Genomic DNA, 23,286 nt, shown 5'->3' with positions numbered 1-23,286 from the left:
GATGCTCTCCAATAGCCTAACTTCACTAGACCCCAGCTCCAATAGGCTCCACTGCCTCGCTGAGGACCAGCCTTCAGGAGTCTTGTGGACACATTGAAGATGTAAACTATAATGAGATTATTTCTGTTTATTATTAAATGATATTTTAAAAAATTCTAAAAGTGGTAATAACTTTCCTAGCTCCCCACCTACACGAGACCATCGAAGCTTTAACCCTGTTGTCATCAAGCCTTGGATGATCTCCAGCTGTGTCCCACAAATGGAAGGTACCTGTCAGGTACTACATACAGCTTTAAGGGGTAGTAGGAGTTTGCATGTGTTTCAAAAAGAAAAAGACTTCCTAGATTTGATCCCCAGTACCACAGTGGGGGAAAGTCTGGTTCTTTTGGGCTACAGCCCGAATTTGCTGACTCCAATTAGTGTAAAGATGAGACAGGGTTTACAGTGTGAGGCTGTCCTTCACAGAAGCCAACAGGCAGCCTCTCAGCAGGACTGCAGTCGGAGGCAGGGCCTGACCAAGGCCTACAGGGGGTTTTTCCTGACATCAATCATCCATGGGCTGGTTCTTCGGGGTTCCCACCGGGGCTTAGGCAAAGGTCCAAAGTTCCAGGAGAGGCCCGCTTCACCCATGGATAGCACCCGCCCTCCTGGGGGTTCAGTTGTTTCACGGGCCCTCAGCTCCTCAGAGGAGCCCTGCTCGCTGCACAAGCTTGAGCGTTTCCATGTCAGGGGTAGTGGGGCATGGACCAAGTCCCTGCTCTCATCCCAGGCACGGGGCGCCCCCTCCAGAAGGGAGGGCTGCCAGAGAGCTTCAGGAGCTGCTGGGTGGAGCCCATCTTCATTTCCAAGGCCTTGTCTGTTTTCCAGGCAGAGGCTTCTCCTCTCCCCACCTGTCAGAACAGCATCTTTGTCAGACATGGACGAAGATGTAGATGTCCCCAAACCCAGTGGGGCAGACTCACAGGGCAGCACCAGTGTTTACCTCGGCTCTGGCCTGCCGTGTTTCCTGCCCCGAGCTTCTGTTTCAGCTCCTGGTTTATCCACATGTGTCGGCCCAGTTCCTTCTCCAGAGCTTGAATCCGGGCTTCATATTGCCTCTTGCTGTCTGCTAAGCCCTCGCCGAGGTGCTCTGGTGTAGAGAGACAGGATTAAGGAGTGAGGAGGGCTGTGGGCAGGGCACCTTGGCCTAGAGGCAGTCAGAGCGCCGGCACTCCCCTGCCCTCACCTCGGCCCTGCTGGAGGAGCAGCTGCACATTCTGCTCATGCTCCTTCTGCTGCAGGGTCAGCTGGCGGTCCATCTCCAGGCGCTGCCGCTCCAGTGCCACCTCCAGCCAGTACACCAGCCGCTGCTGCTCCTCCAGCTGCATCTCGAGCTCCGAGAAGGCGATCTGTTGCTGGTGTTGCTCCTCTCGGAGTGTCACCACCTGTCCCCAGACCAGCCAGGCTCAGCCACTACACCATTGTCTTTCCCCAAGCAATCCTTAGCCAGTTGGTAAACGTGGTCCCCAGGAAATCACCGGGTCTTTCCTGCCTCTCACACAATACTATAGACAGTGAACTCCCAACACTCGGAGCTGGCTGTCCAGGTGGAACTTACCACAAACCTTTCCCCACCACAGAATATACGGTGGAACTGTGGGATTTCTCAACCAAAGAATAAGGCATTTGGGGCTGGGTGATTCCTGGTTGTGGGGCCTCCCTCCTCACCTCCCAAATATCAACCAAAAGTACCTCAAGACATATCCCTGGGGGGGGGGGGGAACAGCCTCTCTTGAAATCCCATGAATGTGGGCCAGGGCCTTCAGACCAGAAGGGAGAGGAGACTGAGTCCTAGCTTCACTGAGATAACTTCAAAGAGACTGGGAAGTAAAGGGGACCCTGCCCTTGACTCCTCATCTGGGAGGAAGGGACAAACTTTTTGGAGTTGCCAGCAGAGCCTCCAGCAACAAGTTAAAGGAAGCAGAGGCAAGGGTTTGTGCTGGTAATCCACCTTGTCAAAATACTTGCAGAGTAGCGCTCTGGTCTCCGAGGAGGAGAGGTAGCTGAGCTTGGCCATGAGATTCATCTCACACTGAGACAGCAAGGAGGCCGAAGCCCGCAGCACCCGCTGGCGGCATGTGATGGCCTCGTTCTTATACTCAATGGCGGCGTCCAGAGCCTCGATGGCTTCATCCAGTTGGAATAGCGTCCTCTCCTCCTAAAGAAACAGATGCATGCATGGAGGAGGGGTGCCAAGCTTCCATATCAACAGAGTCCTGGGCAGATATAAAACAGCCAAGGCATAGACACAGCTGAGCCTTCCGTGTCCCCTCGACCCGAGAATGTCTTGAACATAGCAGAAGTGCCCCTCACTGCAACAGCACCAGGGTCTGCCTGACCACAGCATGATGGACACAATGCTGTGTGGCTGGATTCTCAAGGGAAGCTACCTCTATTCCCTTCGGGAGAAGCTCGGGGAGCTCCAGAAAGCAGAGCTGCTGGGACTAAGACCCGGACAACAGGGGATGAGCTTATGCAGTGGGCTTTCACTGTTTGAAGGAAGAGCGTTTTGTATACAGCACAGCACAGTTGTCTAGTTCTGCTGGAAGGGAGCTGAGAAGTCCATAGGGTCCCACAGCCATCAAGGGGGCCCAAGGGACAATCTCACTCCACCTTACGAGGCTTAGCACACACTAGGGCACTTGTGTCCTAAAGCAGCAGGGCCAGCCCTGACAAGCCAGGGAAGGAGGTAGAGGGTGGCAGAAGGACGGGTGGACAAGGGATTGATCAGAGAGCTGAAGCATAGGGACAGTGCTGGGTGGCCACCCAGCGGCCATACCTCGGGTGACAGCAGGCTTCCTTGCCTCAGCTTGCTGTCAATCTCTAGGCGCTGCTTCAGCAGCGAGTCCTTCTCCTGGCGCAGGGTGTCTATCTCCCCGCGGATCTGCTGCTGGTTCTGAGCGCTGCCTTGCCGCAGCTGCCCGCTCTTCTCAGACAGCTCCTTCTCCAGGTGTTCCAGACGGCTGGACACGCGCACGATGTCCTCGTTTAGGGCCTGAGGCAGCAGCACCAGTGATCAGAGAAGGAGCAGGCACTGTCCTCACAGAGGACACAGAAAGGGCCCGGCTGGCTCACTAGGTGCTAGGAAGGATGTGGGTCCTTCCCTGGCCTACCTGTAACCCCGATGCTCACTTAGGGACAGGGCCCTTCAGGATCATCTGTGGGGGAGATGGCCCAGAGGATTGTGCAAGCGGAGAGAAAAGACTAATATCAAGAAGCTGCTGTGCAGGAGAGGCTATCGGTGAGGAGACTTGGCTGGAGAGTATGGGACTATGGGAAATTGACCCTTCCTGGAGGCTCATGTGGGAGGAAGCAAGGGTAACTGTGTCCAAGGGATGTTAGAGATCACCTAATGGCCCCTAAGCCTCTCAGATCTTGTGTTCCATGATGGCAAGGACAGGAACCCTAGTCTGAGTGTCCATAACCCTTCAGGAATCTGGCTTTGACCCAAGCACCTGGATTAGAATAGGCCTGGATTTGGGTGTGACATAGTCCCACTGAATTCTCTTGGCCACATTCTGATCCCTTCTGACAGAAGAACAAGGTGGCTCAGCAGCTGGACTTCCTATTAAGGAGGAGGTAACCATGGCAGATACAGATGGACCCACAGCCTGCCTCCCCCAAAGCTGGAATCTGTTTGGCCATACCATTTCCTACACCTGTTCCTCATTTTGCCCACGTGGGTACCAAAAAGCTGTTTGCAAAATGTGAAGTGGACTATGGGATGGGCACCACTGTCCCATATGCTAGTTCCTGTATCATAAACAGCCTAAAGCCTTGGGATTCTTGGGAACCCATAGGATACACCCCAGAGGGCAAAGCTTTCCCTGTCTTACCTGGCAAGACCATCACTTCGAAGAACCTCACCCACCTACACACTGCCCTGCAGGGCCTCACCTGGCCAGGAATCTTGGGGCAGGGGTGGGGGGCAGGGGTGGGGGGTGGAGGTGGGGGCTCACCTGGCTGGATCTCAGGCGCTTGCTCTCTAAGCCGGTCTTCTCCTGTATCAGGGCCTCCTTCTTAGCCAGGATGACCTCCCGCTTGTGGAGCTCTTGCCCTAACTCCTCCAGTGCCCGCCGCTGCTGCAGCACCTTTTCCATCTCCTGGTCCAGCCACTTCTTCTGCTCCTCGATCTTCTGAGGGACCGTGGGGGAGGCAGGGATCTCAGTACCCGCCTCGAGCTGGAGCCACCACCCAAGGCCCCATGGAGAGCAGCAGGTCCCACAGCAAATCCCCAGTGTACAGTGGCAATGAGCAGGTTCCCCGCCAATCTCACGGGGACACGGGCTCAGCCCAGCCGCACCTGCTGCTGCTCCAGGCTGACCACGGAGCCATTGCTGCCACTGCGCCTCTTCCTCTGGAAGGCTGCAATCTCTTCCGTCTTGATTTTCAGGATCTTTTGCTGTTGTTCATGCTTCAGCTCCAGTTCCTGGGGGGGAGGAAGCCCGGTGAGGAGAGGAAGAAGCGCGGTGGGGAGAAGGCCTGCTGGAAAGGCCATGTCTTGCACTCATAACCTCAAGTTTCCTATAAGCTCTTGACGGACCCCTCTCAGAGAACCTCCAGTAGCCTGTTTCTAAGACGGTGTAGCTGTGAGTAGTGGGAACCCTCACCCACCCGGCCAGCCAGAGCCTGACCTTGACGCGATGCTGCCGCTTGTTCATCTCTGTCTCCAGACGTCGCTTCTGCTCGGTCTCCTCCCGGAGCCGCCTCTGAAGCTGCCCCTGCTGTCGCCGCATGAGCTGCACGTTCCGCTCCAGTTCCTGGAGCCGGGCCTCGCTTTGAGCCGAGAGTGACACCAGCCGCTCAGTGGCCTGCTTCTTCTCCTTCAGAACCTGGGACCCACAGAGCAGCCACAGGGCTAGGCACGGGGCTCGTAAGGAGCCTGGCACTGTGCTTAGCACTTAGCAAGGGTGGGCAGGGCCAACAGGTGGGTGAACAGGAGGACACGAGGAAGGTGGGAAAGGTAGGTGGACAGGAGACTAATGACAGCGGAATACTAATAACGTAGCTACTACAACTTCTGCTGTTCTTTGGGTGAATTGTGCTAGGTGCTCGGTACATAGTAACTGATCTAACAGACTTGTGATAAAGTCTGCCTTCTGGGCTGGGGAAATAATTCAGTGGGTAAAGATGCTTGCTGCCAAGCCTGGTGACTGACTTGAGTTTGATCCCTGGGACCCAGACAGTGGAAGGAGAAAGCCAACTCCTAAAAGGTGTTCTCTGAACTACACACACACACACACACACACACACACACACTGTGACGCCCTTACACATACACACAAAAAGAAAGAAAATTGGTTGGTATGACCATTATCACCACTTTATAGATTAGGAAACAAGCACAGAGAGGGAGGTTACGGGAGTTGATCAAGAACCTACACCCAGGGATTGGAGAGATTCAGGGATTAAGAGCACTTGCTGGAACCCTGGGTTGGGTTCCCAGCACCTCCATGGGCTCACAACGATCAGTAACTCCACTTCCAGAGAATTGATCAGTAACTCCACTTCCAGAGAATCTGATGCCCTCTTCTGGCTTCTACAGGTACAAGCACACATGTGTTACACATCTATTAATTCAGGCAAAGCACTCATACACATAAAAATAAGTAAGTCTTTGATCCCAGCACTTGGGAGGCAGAGACAGGCAGATCTCTGTGAGTTAGAGGCCAGCCTGGTCTACAATCTCAATTCCAGGACAGGCGGGGTAACACAAACACCGTCTCAAAACACAAACAAAAAGACAGAGGCAGGTTTTAAAGCCAGGCGGGTTCCAGAGCCCCTATTCTCAGCCATTCTACCAGATCACCTCTTGGGCTGGAACTGAGAAAAGAAGGAAAAAGGGAAGTGGAGAGAGGGTAAATGGGTGGGTGGAAAGGCAGCTGGGGTCGTCTGAAGAGAAAAGCTAGGACAGACAGGGCTGCGGGCTGAGCTGTCTTCTCCCACACTCTGAATGGGATGGCATTCAGAGATGGAGCGGTCTTTCAAGAAGTAAGTGGAGGCCTGAGGGTGACCCTAAACTAGCATCCAGGCATTCGATAAAAGAGGGAGAAACACCAAGAGCGCAGGGGCACAGGAAGGCAGACACACAGACAGAGAGAACCGCTATCCACAAGCCTCAGGAGGCCTTGGACAGGCCAGACCTGTGGAGGCCTTGAACTTGGATGTCCAGCCTCTAGTGTGAGAATCCACTCTCGCAGCACTAGCGAATGAATAAAAACTGCACGAGCTGCTCAAGGGGATGATGTGAAAGACGGGCACACACAGCTACGTGAGCAGTCATCTGGCGGAAGGCTAAACCAGGCCTTGGGGGACAGTGCTCGGTCTGGGTAATCTTCTGTAATACTCAAGGCCTTAGGTTTCTTTCCCAGAAAAAAGCAAGCAAGCTAAATTAATGAGGGTCAGGTGGACACACACACTGACAAACAGGAAAGACAGGACTAAAGAGCAAGCTGGGATGCATGCACAGACAGCGTTGTGGGCTAAATGACATTCTCTTTAGACGGCCGCCCTTCCTTGGTCGCTAGGCAGCACCCACCTCTCTATTCCTGTCGTGTGGAAAGCTAAGCTTATTACAACTTACCTGTGGCACCAGCCTAGGGGCCAGGAGGAGTGAGGGGCTAGGGCTGATGGCAAGGATCTCAGTACATACAGATTCCAGGCCCACAAGCCTGTTCCCAGAGACCCCCCCTCCCGCTGGGGAACCCCAACACTGACCTGCACCTGGCTTTGGGCTGCAGCCACTCTCTTGCGGAATTCCTGAAGCCTGGACCGCTCGCTGGCATCCTGGGGCTCCCTGCCCTCCAGCTCACGAAGCTGCCTCTGCCCTTCGTACAACTCCGCCCGGACACGCTCGGCCTCCTGCTCCAGCTCCCGGATGCGCTGGCTGTGCTGGCGGTTCAGGGCCTGGGCTGCCTTCCCTGGAAGAAAGCGGGTCCCAGACGGTGGCACAGGCAGACCCCTTTCCAGAGTATTGTTTTCCAGGCTGGAACACTACATGGGTTTCTTCAAGCCCTCACGCCAGCCTTTCTTTAATCTATTCGCTAAATCACACCCCCCCCACACACACACACACAAACCCTGCCTTTAGTCCTGCTTCTGCCTCCCGAGTGCTGGAATTAAATACATGCACCACCCCTTCCAGCCCCCTACTCAATTTTTAAATGAGTTTTGCTCACAGAAGTGACCCAAATGAGCAAGTTTTATCTTTATCTAATGCTTGACAAAAATCAATATATACCCTGAAACTGCATATATCTCTAGCTTCAATCTGCAAGAAATATGAAGGACAGAGGAAAAACACCCCTGCTTGGAGTGAACAGATACACTCTGGCAGGATGACTCAGAGCTGAGAGAAGGGGGACCTCAGGAGCCCACGAAGCCAGCCAAGCCTGCCCAGGGCCCAGGTATGGAAGGCCAACTCAAGCCAATGAGGCTGAACAACACCTCTGGGTCACCAGGGGACAGTGCCTGGTACTAAGGGAACAGGAGTTTCTAATGTGGAGGAGAGCCTGCAGCTTCACCCCCGACACTGCACAAAATACACAAGCCAGCCTGTAATCACAAGTGCTGGCTACACAACACCTTTAAGGCCAACTGGGGCTACATAAAACCATCTAAGAAAAGGAGAGAAAATGACAGGGGCATGGCATGGCGGTTAGTCAGGAAAAGGTCCAAGTTTTTTTGTTTTGTTTTGGTTTTTGTGAGGCCATTGTAAGTAGAAAAGTAAAAGGGTACAGTAGCTGGAATTTGTTTCAAAATCTTTCAGCAAAGAAATGGGCCCAGAGCTCGGGGGGTGGGGGGCACCCTCAGTGACGGCTAATTCTGAATGATGACCTCTGGACTGTTCTTTCTTCACTGTCTGTTTGAAAGTTAGAAAAGGGAATTTCTAATAAATTCACAGCTAAGACATTCAGACCTGGGCAGTGGTGACGCACACCTTTAATAAAGATGTCTACCACCAAGCCTAATTACTGACGTTTGATCTTCAGGCCACATGGCGGAAGGAGAAAACTACGCCTGTAAATTACCCTCTGACCTTGACAGGGGCACTGTGGCACGTGAACACACACACACACACACACACACACACACACACACACACACGGTGGGGGGGATAGAGAATAAATAAAAATGTTTTTAAAAATTTTTTTGAAAACCTATCAAATGGCTACCACTTAAAATTATCCCCCGTTCCTCAGCTCATCACCAGTGTCTGATGTGGCCCATCTGGAGGGAGTGGGTTCTCATTTATACTGTGTGATGAGGACCGAGCGTTACTGGTCTCAGCACCTCCACAGCAGGTCAGGAAGTAAGGGGCTCTGTTTACTGAGGGCTAGTCAAGACACGCCACCAGAGTGACGTCATTTCACCGTCACAGCCATCCTATGAAACAGGTTCAGGCATCACTCCCTTCAAACAAGAGGAAGCAGAGGAGTTCTCTGATACCTGCTGAAGGCCACACAGCTATGGGAGGCTGAGCTAGGTCTCAGACCTAGGCCCTGTGGCCTGTGCTGCTAAGGGGGACGCTGCCAAACCCTCTCCAAAGCAGCATAGGAAGAATGCCGGGCGAATGGGGACCAACCCAAAGAGGAACCACCCCAATGCCACCACTCACCTGTGCGGACCAGCTCACCAATGAGCTCCTCCTTCATCCGGATGTTGATGGCCAGTTCCCGGATCTTCTGCTGGGCCTGGGCCAGCCGCCACTCTGAGGCCATGGCAGCTGAAGCCTGGCGGGGCTGGACTGAGACCTTGCTGCCACCAACTGCTACGACATGCAGACTGTTAGGGGGAGGACCCTGACTAAGAGTGGAGGAGGCAGAAGGGTGGCATGGAGGGGCTCCTGGGTGAGTAGAGATGGGAAGAGCCTCTCTGTTCTCCATCCAGCTTACCATGGGGAGCGGGGTTGGCAGGAGCTGACTCTTCTAGGCAGACCTCTGGGCCCTTCCTGTCAGGTGGGCTTCCCGGCCGGACCCCTGCCCTCTGGCTCCAGTTGCTGATCCCATTTCTGGAAGGCAGAAGCAGAAGTCAGTACGATTCCCCAGCTCCTAACCCAGCCTAGCTAGTACCTCTTAGGCTTGGGGGTGAGGGGTGGGGAGGAGAGGCCTCTGGACCCTCCAACCCTCAGGATCAGGATGAGGCAGAAGCCAGAAGTCAGGAGCAGAGCTTAGAAGATGCCAAGAAGCTGCAGGTACCAAGGATCACCTTGGAAACTGAGCAGCAGGAGGCCTGGGCACTTCCTCTCACAGGCACCCCAGTGAAGCCTTTCCAACCAGAGCTCACAGACCCCCAAGGGCTGGTGAACATGAGACAGGCAAGCGTCTTCTGTCATGTGAGGCCTTCACACCACCACTGGGAGAATGACCAGGAGTCTCCCACAGCCTAGCACAGCCCCGAGCGGATCCTAGGCATCCACACACTGGGTCTCCCTCACCTGCGAAGGTTTAAGGTCCGCCTGGGTGGCTCCTCTTCTTCCTCCTCCTCCCCTTCCTCCTCTGAGGTACTGGAAGAGCTACTTCCCAGCTTGTCTGCTTGGGCCAGCACCTCCGCCTTGACCTCCCTGCCGTTTGCCACCTGCTAGGGGAACATTAGGGACTCAGGATGAGAATATTTGTGGGGCATCCTCCTAGCCATCTCCCTCCCAAGGCTGTTGCTGGGGTGTGTCCAGCCATGCACACCCTCCTCTCCTCAACTTCCTCTGCCCTGTCTTCACCCTCCAGATCTGTCAAGGGACACACTGGGAAGCAGTCTCATCCTCGAGGAAGGATGTGATCCCCCAGCATCTGGGTCTCCTCTGGTGACAACTTGCTCTTTCTAGTAGGCAGCTCATGTGAACCTAAGCCCTTTCTCACCATTGACGCCCCGCCAGAATGACGGGTACCTGACATACTCCCATCCAACCCGAGCCCTCTACAACCGCAGAGCTGAGATGAGCTGGAGTTCTGAAGAGCACAGGATTCAATCGACTTTATCCAAAAGACCCCAAGCTGCAGAACCTACAGGCAGGGGACCAAGCCTTGGGGAGACAGAGCAGAGCTTGTGGAGGAGTGAGCCTGCAAAGAGCCACCCGCAGACGTTAAGAGTTCCATCCTCAGGTGTACAAGGTGCCACCTTGCCATCGCCAGTCTCCTCCCTCCAGCGGTCTCAAGATGCTCACTGGCCCTGTCCACTTCTGAGAGACCCCACAGTCTCTCGTATTCTGGCCCTTTCTCTCGGGACGCTTAAAATAGGGATTTTATAACTCACAGCTGGTCCCATGGAGACACGAACAAGGGACACATGTACGCCCCAGTGTTGCCCTGACCCTGCTCCAAGCCTTGCTGCCTCCTCACCTGCTCAGAGCTAACTTCTCCAGGAAGACAAGTGGGGGACACCATGCCCAGCATGTTAGCGTGAATACCCCCCAGGGGGGCTGTGTGAGGTCGAGGCACAAAGGACCCGGGAGGCAAGCCCTGCAGGAGCCCTGGTGCTCCCCAACCAGGCCGTGCCAGCTCCAGCCGGAGCCGCAGTTCCACCATCTCCTCCTGTTGCTCTCGCAGGCGGTCACTCTGCAAGACACAGTCCGGGGGACACGGATGCCAAGGGATATTTACTGACCAGCATAAAACCCAATCAGAACATCTCACCTTCTGGGATGAAACTGAGCCGTTTGAGTACCACTGACCCCATCTGGATCCCATTCTGTCTGAATAACATACTAACTACACTGGTTGACTCAAGTTCCCACGTCCAGTGCCCATCACATTCCCACCACGCCTGCATGCCTCCCCTGCCCCCGACCAGAGAACCCCTTGTAATGCTGACCTGATCAGCAGACTCCCAGATAACGTCCTGCTGCCCTCATGCAAGGGCCGAGGTGCCAGGCAGTCAGCGCACTCCCTTCTCTGTTCTGCTCTCACCACCATGCGTCTGTCTATGCCGGGCACCTCCCATCTCTACAGATCCCTTTACCAGCATCCCCTGCCCCACTTCCCCATCAAACAAACTCCCTTCCACTCTGGGAAACTCTCCCTCCCTCCTGAAGGAAGAGCATCCTACCTGTAGCTTGTACTGCTCCATGGCATCCTCCAAAGCAGCCAAGAAGTCTCGATTCTCCTCCTCCAGCCGGGCCACCTGGCTCTGCAGGCTCAACAGCTGCTGGGCCCCCTCATCTCCCTATGCGGTAAGGAAAAAAGCTTTAGGCTAAGATGGGACCTGCTAAGGCACTGGGACACCCCAACTCTTTCTCTGCCCTGCCCCCAGCTCACTCAGTCCCACTCTCCGCTTTGTTCCAAGAGCTGCCTTGCAACGGGTGTTCCTGGCCCCATCTAGCCTTACGTTCTCTCTGTACGCCATTTGAGCCATCTCCCGCCATTATTAATAATGCTTTAAATTTTGCTTATTATTAATAGCACTTTAGTGTTGAACTAGGGTATTGCTATGTATCTGGAATTCGTGATCATCATGTTTCCTCTTACGGGGTTGGAATTAGAGATGTGGTCACTATTCCCACAGATCACGTTTTTATTAATGTTATATTATTAAAAACACCTCGGTCTTTATCCGTGCGCTTGGTACCTGTTACACTTTCCGATCTTATAATATCCTTGTTTAACAGATCCAGAAACTAAACAAAGTTAAGGAAGTGACCTTAATCACCAGAAGGGACCCCGGATATACTGTTAATAGGCACGACTGCCCGGCAAGGACCCTCTTCCCTCGATCCCTACCCCGAGCCCACCCTACGGCCACCTTTCTCCCGCTGTTCCCCTGCGCCGTCTGATCCTCGGCTGGAGCGCTCTCGATGCCGCTGTCGGGCCCAGAGGCAGAGCTCAGGGCGCTGCGCTCGCCTTCCACAGCGCATAGCCAGTCCCGCACCTTGCGGGCAGCAGCGCCCGGCAGCCCAGGCTCTGCCTGCAGTTCTCGAAGGAGGCTGTAGGCGGCGCTGGTGCGGGCCCGGCAGCGCGCGCACTCGGTGCCCAGGCCGGCAGCTGCTACCGTGGAGCCCCCTACGGGGCCGGGCACGCGCCGGCCGCGGTGGATGATGCGCGTCTCCGAGCGGTGTCGCGGCGGGCCGCGCGCGCCCCCCGCCTGCTCTTCGGGGGGGCGCTCGGCCTCGGGCCGCCAGTTGACTGTGGCACGATTGCGGATGTTCTGGGCGCGGCTGGCGTAGTTGAGGGTGTTGAGAGTTTCGTCGAAGTCGGACGAGGAGGGGCTGACGCAGGCGATCATCACCGTCTTGGCGTTCCCTCCCAGGGAGTCTTTGAGGATCCTGCCGGCCAGAGGACGATGAGCATCAGCGGCTGAGCTCTTGTGAATACTCACCTGGGATCAGGTGACAAAGCCACCCTTCCTGGAGGACTCCATGACCCCAACCGAGCCCAGCCCAGAGAGATGGGCCAGCTCACCGGGTGATCTTGGAGTCGCGGTAGGGAATGTGGCTGCCGCGGCGCTGAGGGTCCCCTAGAGCGCTGATGACATTGCCGAGCGCCAGTAGGGTGCTGTTAATCTGGATGCTCTCCTTGAGCCGTTCGCCGGTGCTGCCGGTCTTGAGTACCCTCTCAGAGCCTGCCAGGTCCACGAAGTGGAATTTGGAGACCAGCAGGTGGCCGGCGGCGGGTCGAGGCAAACGGCTGGGAGCCCGTCCCCGCTGCTCCAGGGTCACTGTGAAGACCGTGTGTGAGCGGCTGGAGAGCCGGTTGAAGTGGGTGGCGCCTGTGTGCCGCGCAGCGTTGCCCATCTCCAGGAGGCTCAGCACCTCATCCAGGCCTTCCACGTCCACTTCTTTCACCCCGCACAGCACTATGGACACAGAAGACTGTGAGCAGCTCTCCTACAGACAGCCAGAAGACAAGCACAACACTCCAGGACTCCTACCTGTTCTTCCTCCCCCAGAAGCACCCACTCATGCCCAGGGTCCCAGCTTTCCCACACTTAACCTTAGTGCTTCTCACTCTGGACACAGAAGCATATATTCAACTCACTGGAGGCAGGGGGGAAAAAAAGCGTCCAGGGCCTGGATGGCGTTTTCCTTCATGGAATGTCTCTCCCACACAGGTAAGCCAGCCCCACTGTCGGAGCAGCCTGAGGTTTTCCTTGCCACAGGCCTCACTCCCAGTCCCCAAGATTTCTCACCAACATTTCCCCGCTCATCTTCCCGAAGCTGGATGTCCCGGCTGGCAGTGCCCACTTCTAGCAGGTCTCGGAACTCCTCCTTGTACACTTCCAGGTAGGACACGTGCACCAGGCAGTCCAGCAGGTCATTCTCATCAATGAGCTTGAAGGCCTCGGCCATGGCCCTTGGGATGATGCCCTGCTCATCTTCATGCAGGGAGGCTAGGGAGATACCACAGAGTCTCCCGCTGCCATCCTCCCAGCTAAACCTGGCCCAAGTATCCTACACCCCACCATCGGCTGGAGAATGGGGCTGTAGCATGGAGAAGACGATGACAGGGACCAAGAAGGACAGACAGACAGCCTCCTCCAGGATGGCTAAACAGAACTAGGGAATTCGAGCAACCGCTCATGGTTTCATCAGCCCCAACAGATATCAGATACGCTGGGACAAGTAAGTCACTAGCATGGCCCGTGCAGAGCTAACTAAAGGGCTCTTAGCTTGCTTCAAGGAAGTAGAGTGTTCATCCTAAGATCCCATATGAAGTTTGCTTAAATATATTCACAGCAGAAGGCCAGGAAGTTACTAAATAAAAAGGAGGTTGAAAGACTAGGGTTGTGGCTTAGTGGAAGAGCACTTGCTCACGTGTGAGACCCCAAGTTCAATACACAGCAATACACACACGACTGAACAATATTTAAGGATAAATATTCACCACACACATATACATACACACACATATGTGGTCTTTATCACTATTCCCAATTCAAAGTAAATAGTTCCACATATCAGGGTCAGGAACTAAAATACTATTCTGTACAGGCCAGAAAATTCAGATGCTGCCAGGTGTGGTATTGCATAAGCCATGAACATTTACCATGAAATATTATTCACCTGAGTGTAGGCGTCCACGTATGTGGTGTTGAGGATCAAAGTCATGACCTCAAACATGACAGCAACTCTACCAGTGAGCTACTACAACTGCAGCCCTATGGCATATTATTAAGAAAATAAAACAGGCTAGAAAAGAGTAAGTATAAAATAATGCCATGTTTAGCTGGGCATTGTGGCACACGCCTTTGATCCCAACACTTAGGAGGAAGAGGCAAGTGGATCCCTGAGTTCTGGGCCAGCCTGGTCTATGGAGTAAGTTCCAGGACAGTGAGGACTACACAAAGACTACACAGTTTTGTCTCGAAAGACAAAAAAATAAATAAATTCATGTTTAAAGAATAACTATTTTCACAGAGAAAATGCTCAAAGAGGCAATTATCAAACATGCTATTTTGTATTTTTCTGCATTTTCTTCATATAATAAACGATTATACTTTTGTAATGCTATGGTCTGCTTATGTCTCCCCGAAACTCATGTGTTAAAATCCTCACCCCTACTGTGATAATATCAGGAAACAGGTTGACTAACTCATGAGTTGGAGCGCTCATGAATTAAATGAGTGTGTAGAAAAACAAGTACATGGTGCTGGAGAGGTTGCTGAGGGGTTAAGGTCACTTACTGCTTTTGCAGAAGACCAGGATTTGGTTTCCAGCACCCACATGGTGGCTCACAACCACCTGTTATTCTAATTCCAGGGGATCTGGTGCCCTGTTCTGGCCTCTGAAGACACCAAGCATACATGTAGTGCACATACATACATACATACAAGCAAAACATTCATACACATAAAAAGAAATCGTTTTTTGTTTTTGTTTTTTAAAAAAGGTTTTGAGCATGGTATGGTAGTGCATGTCTATAATTTCCTAGCACTTGGGAAACTGAGGCAGAAAATTGATAGTTTGAGGTCTGCCTACACTATGCAGTGAATTCCAGACCAGCCTCAGATACATCAAGACTCTGCCACAAAAGACAAGAGAAAATAGTTCATGCTACTTAGAAGGAGGAATTCCTCCCATTGCAACTGGCCCCAAGAATCTTCCCCGGATGCAGAGGCTCCAATCTCAACTGCTCTGACTGGAACACAGATTCCTGGACCTTGGTAGCCCTGAGACACGCCAGCTTGCCTTGTCCTTCCTATGCTACAGTTCCAAAACCCATCTTATCTCGAGAAGACACCCACCCTCAACTCCACCCACACTTCCTGCCTTTCCCAGCAGCTGGCATGGCTGGGCCCACTATGGAGTGCTGATCTCTGTCTAGGAAATCTGCTTTCCCTCCTCAGCATGTCACCTTCCCGTGGTGGGAGGGGGGCAGAAATTCAAGAAGACCTTGAGGCTCCTCAAAGTGGTCAAACGGGCACAATACGGGTCACTCACCCACACTGGCCTCCCCCATGGTATACGTCTTCCCGGAGCCTGTCTGACCATAGGCAAAGACGGTGGCATTGAAACCCTCAAAGAAAGCCTCGAGAAGGGGCTGGACACAAGCCTGGTACACGGCCTCTTGTCCGGTGTCCTCTCCCAGTACCACATGGAAGCCAAAGTGGCGGTCACGTCCCAGGGTGATTCGACCATGCTCCGGCTCCACCTGCAGGCAACTCTGATGGCCATGCAGCAGCTCCTTGGGCAGCAGTGGGCGAACTCGAAGGGCCACCCTCACTGGGGCTTCCTCAGCTCCAGACAGCCTCTGGGCCTCCAGCCCCATGTTGAAGGAGGACAGCTCTTGGATCTGCAGAGAAAAGGAAAGGCCCCTGCCATCAGGACCAGACCACACAGCTGTAGACCTTGGGTAGACTGGGGAGGGGTGCTCAAAGTTGAGAGCTTCTGCTCAACCTGGCACCCATCTGCCACCCAAACAGTGATACCATCTTAACACAGTAACTTCTCTCGACATCCTCCGTCAGCAAAAAAAAAAAAAAAAGGCCCCACCACTTCGCACCCCGGGGTTTAGTGTTCCAGCGGACCCCTTCCCCTGTGACCTCATCTCGAACCACACACAGGGCACCACACCAGGGAACTCTTTCACCTTGATACCCACTAGGCTTCACACAGTCCACCGTTGTCCATCTCCGAGACTGCTCTACGCCTGCCTATTTCCTCAAAGAAGCCATCGGATTCTTCAAGGTAAGTTCCCATCACTAAGTTCTGCCAAATCCATCTCCTAAACACCTCAAGATCTATCCTCATCCTGTCTTGCTACCGACATTCTGAAGGGATGATTTTTGTCAGCCTTCTGAGTCTCAGTCTCCCTGCCCTCTCCAAACCCACAGCCTGGGGCAACTTTCAAAAATGCAATCACAGCAACCTCCTTTTTATATACGCCACCACCAACAATAAAGGAAGCTTAGAACAGAAACCCCACTTTCCCCGTCTCCTGGACAACCGTGCCTCTCCTCACCTCTCAGGTCAGCAACCTCTGTGCTGGGTGGGGCTGGACCCACTTTTTGCACAAGGCCAGGGAAACTGCTCTTTTCCGTGCCCACCACCACCATAGACAGACCTTTGAGCTGCCCACATCAGACACTGACCACACAGATGCAACTGCCAGATTCGCCTTCCAGATGGAAAGCGAGAACCCTCTCTGTTTTGAATCCTATCTCCAGTACCCAGCACAGGGTACAACACTACCCAGTAATCCGTGATGACCCCCCCGAGCTCCATCCCCCTTCCTCATCACATTCCTTAGTCACCAGTACCCCCACACTGCACTTTGTTGTTTTGGTATTTACTGTTTAGTCTCGCTACACGTATAACCGCTCATTCATTCGGTCCGGGTTAGGTACCCGGACCTGGGTACACATAGGTAACACTGTCTGGCGGTGTGATAACACTACCTGGAGTGGTAGTAACACTCCAGGTAAGGCTCTGAAGCTTAGACCTGGCTTCTCCATCCCCACAATCAACGCCCCGAGCCTCAAAGGAGTCCTGACAACTCCACCCGCGCGATCGACCACTGGGAACAGGCCCTCCCGGAAAGTTTGCAAAAGCAATTACAAACGCGGACCCTCGCAGGCTGCTCCTCCTGGCCAGGCCGGCCCAGTGAGGAGCTCCGGGCAGGCTGGAGAGCACCGATGAGGCGGTGCTCAGGCGCCTCCCGGGTGCGCCCCGCCTCGCCCTCCACCCTCTCCCGACCCACACCCACCTGCCAGGGTGCGAGCGCAGTCCCGGGACCTGCGGTCGTGCTCGGCGCCCCGGCGCGGCGCGCTCCGATGCCGTCATCGGGACCCCCGCCCCCCAAACATCCCTCCCTTCACCCTCAACTCCGCCTGCCCTGGCGCTCGGGGGCGGAGGCGCTAGCTGGGCGCCTCCAAGTCGGCCCGCAGACAGGGCGGGGCGGGCCCTCGGCTGGGGGAGGGGCGGGCCTAGGCCAGAGGGGGCGGGCCTGGAGAAGCAGCCAACGGCGTCTCTTCGACTCTCAGAAGTCTCCGAAATCCACACTAGGCATCTGTCCTTCACTTAGAGACTCACTTCTTTCTTTCTGCTCCCAGCGTTAAGCCATCCTCCTCATTAAAAACAAAACAACAAAAGCAAAAGCCCACCTTTCTTCAATTCTAAAACTAACTTTGTCACATTTTAAAATTTCTGAGATCAACATGCATTTTACAGTCACTGTCAAAGGACACATGTCATCGAGAGAGGTGATACAGGTGTGGCCATCTTAGTGACCTCAGAGGGATTGAAAACATCATGCATTGTCGAATGCTTAATCCAGAACTGGAATCCAAACGGGATGGGAGCCACAAACCTGCAATCCAAGCGCTCTGAGGGATTCCTAAGGCAGGGAGACAGGGAGGCGTTCAATGCCATCCCGAGTTACAGAGTGAGACTTTGTCTCAAAACAAACACAAATATACAAAGTCAAGACACCAAACTGAGAAGTAGTAAGGCCTATGCCTAGACCAGGGAGGCCTTGCTTTCCATCCTAAGTACCACAAGCAACCACCGCCATCTCAGAATACGTATGTGTCACTTAAAACAACACCAAAGAAAACTCTGATATAGCAGTGATTTTTAATGCGGTACATCCGCAGAAGATTGCCTGTTCTAGACGGGCAGCATTAATTAAAGGCTTTAGAAATTGCCAGCTCTCCCAGATCTACATGAGAAAACTCTCAGCCCCAAATGGAAGAAACACAGCCTGAAATGAGAAGAACAAAGACCCTGTGGTATAAGCAGAGGAGAAGGGAGGGGTCCCCAGAAAGTGGAGTCAGGGGCAATAGTACCAAGGACCTTCTCTTTCACGTGTATGATCTGCTGCCATTACAGACGCTAAGCACCCAGAGAAAGGAGGGAGCACCATGTGGCTTGCAGGGCTCTAGGGATCAAGCGATCTGACCCTATGTTCTTTCTTCAGTCCTTGTATGTCACATGGTTAAGTCTGTTTATTCCTGGGCTAATCGCTGGCAAGGCGATGTCCTACAGGCGCTCAGGAGACAGCATAGATAGTGAGAAGTTAGCCAGACCCAGAGCCTAGACTTTTGAAATAAGAGCAGGTAGCCAGCTGATTCCTGGGCGAGGAAGGGCCGCCAGGAGGACACCAGACAGTTCTTTGTTAGGTGCACATGGGCTGATGCCCGGGATCTGCTGGAAGCTGTGGCACTTCCTACCATATGCAATTCAGTGAAGGAGATAAAGCAATTGGGAAAGGCAGATGAAGTGCAGAGTTCTCTCACACGCCATAGAAGTGCATTGTCCGTCCCAGATATTCTAAACCAGTTGGAGACCTGAGCAGGAATGACCCAAAATGCAAAGCAGCCTGCCACAGAGACAACCAATAAGATTCATCCAGACTCTGGATGTGAAGAAGCCGGAAGCTAAACCTGCATAAACATCGCACAAGGCGATAGTGACTGATGAAACATCGCATTTTTCAGAGGAGTTATGACTATAATTATAATGGCAATTACAGTAATTAAGTTACCGAGAAGGTAACACTGAAGCTGCTTCTGTTAATGGTAAAACTTACGCATCTCTGGGGCTGTCAATCCCAATTCATGACTTTACAAAGAAGTAACCTTTGCCCAACCCTTAGCACTGAGCAAGTAGTGATTTCATGTCTACCGCCAAAGCCCAATGTGGCACAATCTAGTATGTCTGTCCCAGGGTTCAAACTGTGGTCTTTATCACTGTCCTCAATTCAAAATAGCTGGTTCCACATATTAGGTCAAGAATTGAAATTTTTTTTTGTGTGTGTGTGGTCAGAAAATTTGGGTTCTGTTAGGTGTGGTGGTGCACACCTGCAATCCCAGAACTGGGAGGATGGAGGCAAAAGGATCAGGAGTTTGGGGCCAGTCTTGGCTGAATATCAAGTTTGAGGCCAGCCTGGGCTATATAAGACCCAAGAAAGAAAGGGGGGTTGAGGAGGAGAGGGAATGATGAGGTAAAAGGGAAAGGAAGAGGAGGATAAAGAGGAAGGGGTAGAAAGAGGCGGGGAAGGAAAGAAAAATGAAGGAGGGAAGAAAGGAAAGAATGAAGGAGGGAGGGAAGGAAGGAGGGAAGGAAGGAAGGAGGGAAGGAAGGGAGGAAGGAAGGAAGGAAGGAAGGAAGGAAGGAAGGAAGGAAGGAAAGAAGGAAGGAGGAGGAATCCGGATGCTTTGACAGTGTGATAGCCTAAAGACCATGAGGATCTGACCAGCAGATTTTTATTACTTATATGGAAATGCAAAGACCCTCCTGCCGATAAGCAGTGTGGGGACGGCTAAGCAGATAAAAACACTGGAACATATGACCCAGATAATCCCGTAGAAATAAACAAAAAGAATATACTAAAAGTTAGGCTTGTATAACGGGATGTTGACCAGCGGCAGCAAGTCAGGCTGCCTGAGACATCAAATAGAACTCGGTTTGTTGACTCCAACTAGGCTCCAAACAATAGGTCAGAAATTTCCAGCTGACCTCTGAGAAACTCTCGATTCTCCTGTAGTATTCAGTCACAAAGAAATTCCAGGGTGAAGCGATTGGGAAACACGCAGGCCTCCAGGCAATTCTCCACACGGATGGAAAAAACTGACTCCTCACTTAAATCCTGTTTTAAAAGTAGTCAAATGTATAGAACAACATTGTGAAACTATTTGGAGAAATACTAGAGACAGTGTTGTGAGTTTTCCACAGGGAAAGATCACTCGGACGTAGGTTTAAGCTGATAGAAAGTGTTTAATAGCCAGCTGGTGACTACATCAGGTGTTTTTGGGACCCAAGTGCAGTCTTGAGCCTTTCTCAGGGTGGGCGCATGTGCAGACGTGCGCGCTCGCAACCAACAAACAAGAAACCCCACATCCCTGGCTGCCACACCTTAATTAGCAACAACGGTTAGCCAGAAGCGGAACTACAGAAGCCAAAACCCAAGGTTAGTGCATTTAGGGACTTTCTCGGAACTACGGGATCTGATGGATGAGGTCTTCGTTCTTGTTTTAGCAGGCAGGCGTAGCTGCCACGTGCTGGGTTCCCAAGCCTATGCGGTACTTCCATCACGATATCCGTCGTGCGCAGGTCTAGGGCCTACGAAGTTCTGGGGCCCTGTTACAATAGCATAATGACTTCGTGGTAAAGAAGAATTTTAAAGTTATAACTAAGAATTACAAACTATAAAATAAAAAATATGGTAATATGACTAAATTTAAATAAATCAAATTTAAATCAATCTGTGCTTGAGAGCACATATTGCTCTTGTAGAGGGCCTTAGTTTGCTTTCTGGTACCCACACCATGTAGCTCACAAACAATTGTAACTCCAGTTTCATGAGATCAGACACCATTTTCTGGCTTCCTGGGTTAGTTCACTCAAGTGGCAAACCCACACACAGACATGAACTTATACATATAATTCAAAAACTTTTTATTTAATATTTTTATTATTATTATTATCATTATCATCATCAGTTTTTTCAAGACAGGGTTTCTCTGTGTAGCCCTGACTGTCCTAGAACTCTGTAGACCAGCCTGGCCTCGAACTCAGGGATCCACTTGCCTTTGCCTCCTGAGTGCTGAAATTAGATGTGTCTGCCATCACTGCCAGATCAAAATAAAACTTTTTTCTTTTTTTTAAAAAAAAAAAGAACCCCTGCTTGTTTAAAAGCAATCATAAAGATGAAAAACATAGTCATAATCCGAAGGAAGACACGTGTGGTGCATGCATAAATCATTGCTATCTGGGAAAATGTGCAGAGCCCACGCCTCAAGGAGGAAAATAAGTTACCAGGAGGACAATACTTAAAAGTTTTGATGCCACTTCACAGTAGGGGAACTACGAATGTTCAAGAAATATAGTAGGACTTCTTGTGATTTGATTTGCTTTGTTGCAGCTCTGTGGGTGGAATCTCGGGGTGGATGGGGAGGTCTAACTTGGGTAGGAGATATCCAGGGTTAGGCAGGGGAGGTCCACGGTGATGAGGATGCCTACAACAGATAGAGAGGTTAGGAGGAGCTTGCCTTTCTCTCTGCACATCCAGAGGCCTGGTGTCACTTTCCAGCAGCTGCCTGAGTATCTCTGCCAGAGATGGATGGGTTCTGTCTTCACAGCCCTGCACACCAGTGTCTGAGAACTCCTCTTGCCAGATCCAAACCCACTCGAGTCCTGGGCGTTCCTGAGTGTGGTGTGTACTTAGGAGGGGTGTGCTAATCATGTTCACATGTGCATGCCCCTGTCCTCTCCCCTTCCCTATTTTTTTGCATCCTCAAATTCCAAAACCAGGGCTGGAGAGGTGGCTTAGAGGTTAAGAGCACTGACTGCTCTTCCAAAGGTCCTGAGTTCAATTCCCAGCAACCACATGGTGGCTCACAACCATCTGTAATGAGATCTGGTGCCCGCTACTGGCCTATAGGATATATGTAGGCAGAATACTGTATACATAATTAATAAATAAATCTTATGAAAAAATAAATAAAAAATAAAAATTCCAAAACCATGGAAGAAGGTATAGAACTTATTACAACAGAGGTCTGCCAAAGACCAGGGGTCAACATACCACAGAGCAGGGGCCAAGGAGGTACTCATGGGTCTGAGGGATCCCAACAGTATGTTGCATATATGAATGTCTAAAAGGAATAACAGACATGACCTAATGATTTGTGTACATGTATTCTAACTGAATAAGATAGAGTTTCCTTTGGAAAGATAGCTGAAATTATTGGTTTTTGAAATCACATATTACTTCATCAAGACTATCAAGGTTGCTGGATGGTGGTGGCTTATGCCTTTAATCCCAGCACTCAGGAGGCAGAGACATGCGGATCTCTGTGAGTTTGAGGCCAACCTGGTCTACAAGAACGAGTAACAGGACAGGCCCTAAAACTACAGTGAAACCCTGTCTCGAAAAACAAGACAACAACAAAAAAAGAATATCATGGTTACAAACTACAACTTGTTCATAGATTTATGCATATATGCACAATAGTGTGTGTTGCTGGGAATCGAACCCAGGGCTTTGTACACGTTGTGCATATGTTCTACCACTGAGTTACATCCCAGTCTTATCGTTTACAGACGGGAAGAAAAAGAAAACGACCTATAAGTTCATCATTAGGAAGCTATCCACACCAAATTATTCTTATTACTTTCATATTCTGGATTATCATTCAATAGAGAACACAGGGCTTCTGATTCTGGTACCAAAAAAATGGCTAGGATGTAGAGCTGAGGAGCTGGGAAGATGGCTCGGTGCTTGAGAGCACTTGTTGCCTTGGAAGAGGACCAGGATTTTATTTCCAGCACCCACAAGGCAGCTAACCACCTATATATAACTCAGTTCCAGGGGATCCAGTGCCCTCTTCTAACCTCCATGGGCACCGGGCACACACATGCTGCACAGACACATATATGTGAGAAAAACATTCATACATGTAAAATAAAAGAAAAAAACCATTTTAAAAAGTGTAATAAGCATTTTAAAATGATGAATTAAAGCCAGGGAGGATACCACCCACAGTTTGTGTAAACAAAGATAGATGTTTATACACATATGCTTGCCCAAGCGTAGCCTATAACTGGAAGGAAGCATAAGAAACTGAAGTGTGGCTGTTTGTTTGTTTGTTTGGTTGGTTTTTGTTTTTGTTTTTCGAGACAGCGTTTCTCTGTGGCTTTGGAGCCTGTCCTGGAACTAGCTCTTGTAGACCAGACTGGCCTCGAACTCACAGGATCTGCCTACCTCTGCCTCCCAAGTGCTGAGATTAAAGGCGTGCACCACCACCACCCGGAATGTGGCTGTTTTTATAAAAGAGAATTGAGAAATCCAGAAAGGAAAACACACACCTGGCAATGTT

General features: G+C 51.7%; 1 protein-coding gene across 5 annotated transcripts; it reads right to left on the bottom strand.

The window, feature by feature from the left end:
• Window positions 1-112: 112 nt before the first annotated feature.
• Kif7 (kinesin family member 7) lies at window positions 113-17,295 on the bottom strand. 5 transcript variants are annotated; one of them, XM_050154064.1, is made up of 19 exons: window positions 17,172-17,295; window positions 15,407-15,758; window positions 13,156-13,356; window positions 12,429-12,822; window positions 11,773-12,292; window positions 11,080-11,196; window positions 10,374-10,589; window positions 9,476-9,618; window positions 8,934-9,049; window positions 8,657-8,809; window positions 6,757-6,959; window positions 4,674-4,871; window positions 4,343-4,468; window positions 3,999-4,175; window positions 2,819-3,034; window positions 1,991-2,197; window positions 1,226-1,424; window positions 983-1,129; window positions 113-890 (listed from the first exon to the last, which is right to left on the bottom strand). In XM_050154064.1, exons 2-19 carry the CDS (start codon window positions 15,732-15,734, stop codon window positions 523-525), a joined length of 4,029 nt encoding a protein of 1,342 aa, XP_050010021.1. In that variant the 5' UTR covers window positions 15,735-15,758; window positions 17,172-17,295; the 3' UTR covers window positions 113-522. The 5 variants fall into 5 exon arrangements, with proteins under 5 accessions (XP_050010021.1, XP_050010024.1, XP_050010025.1 ...); XM_050154067.1 differs by having other exon boundaries at window positions 3,999-4,172; XM_050154068.1 differs by having other exon boundaries at window positions 8,657-8,806.
• Between the last annotated feature and the right edge of the window lie 5,991 nt (window positions 17,296-23,286).

Source organism: Alexandromys fortis, unplaced genomic scaffold (genome assembly GCF_014885135.2).
Source record: "Alexandromys fortis isolate MF-2015 unplaced genomic scaffold, M_Fortis_MF-2015_v1.1 scaffold_86, whole genome shotgun sequence".
NCBI lineage: Eukaryota > Metazoa > Chordata > Mammalia > Rodentia > Cricetidae > Alexandromys > Alexandromys fortis.
The sequence above is the reverse complement of the archived record's forward strand: the minus strand, read 5'-3'. Positions and strand labels throughout refer to the sequence as shown.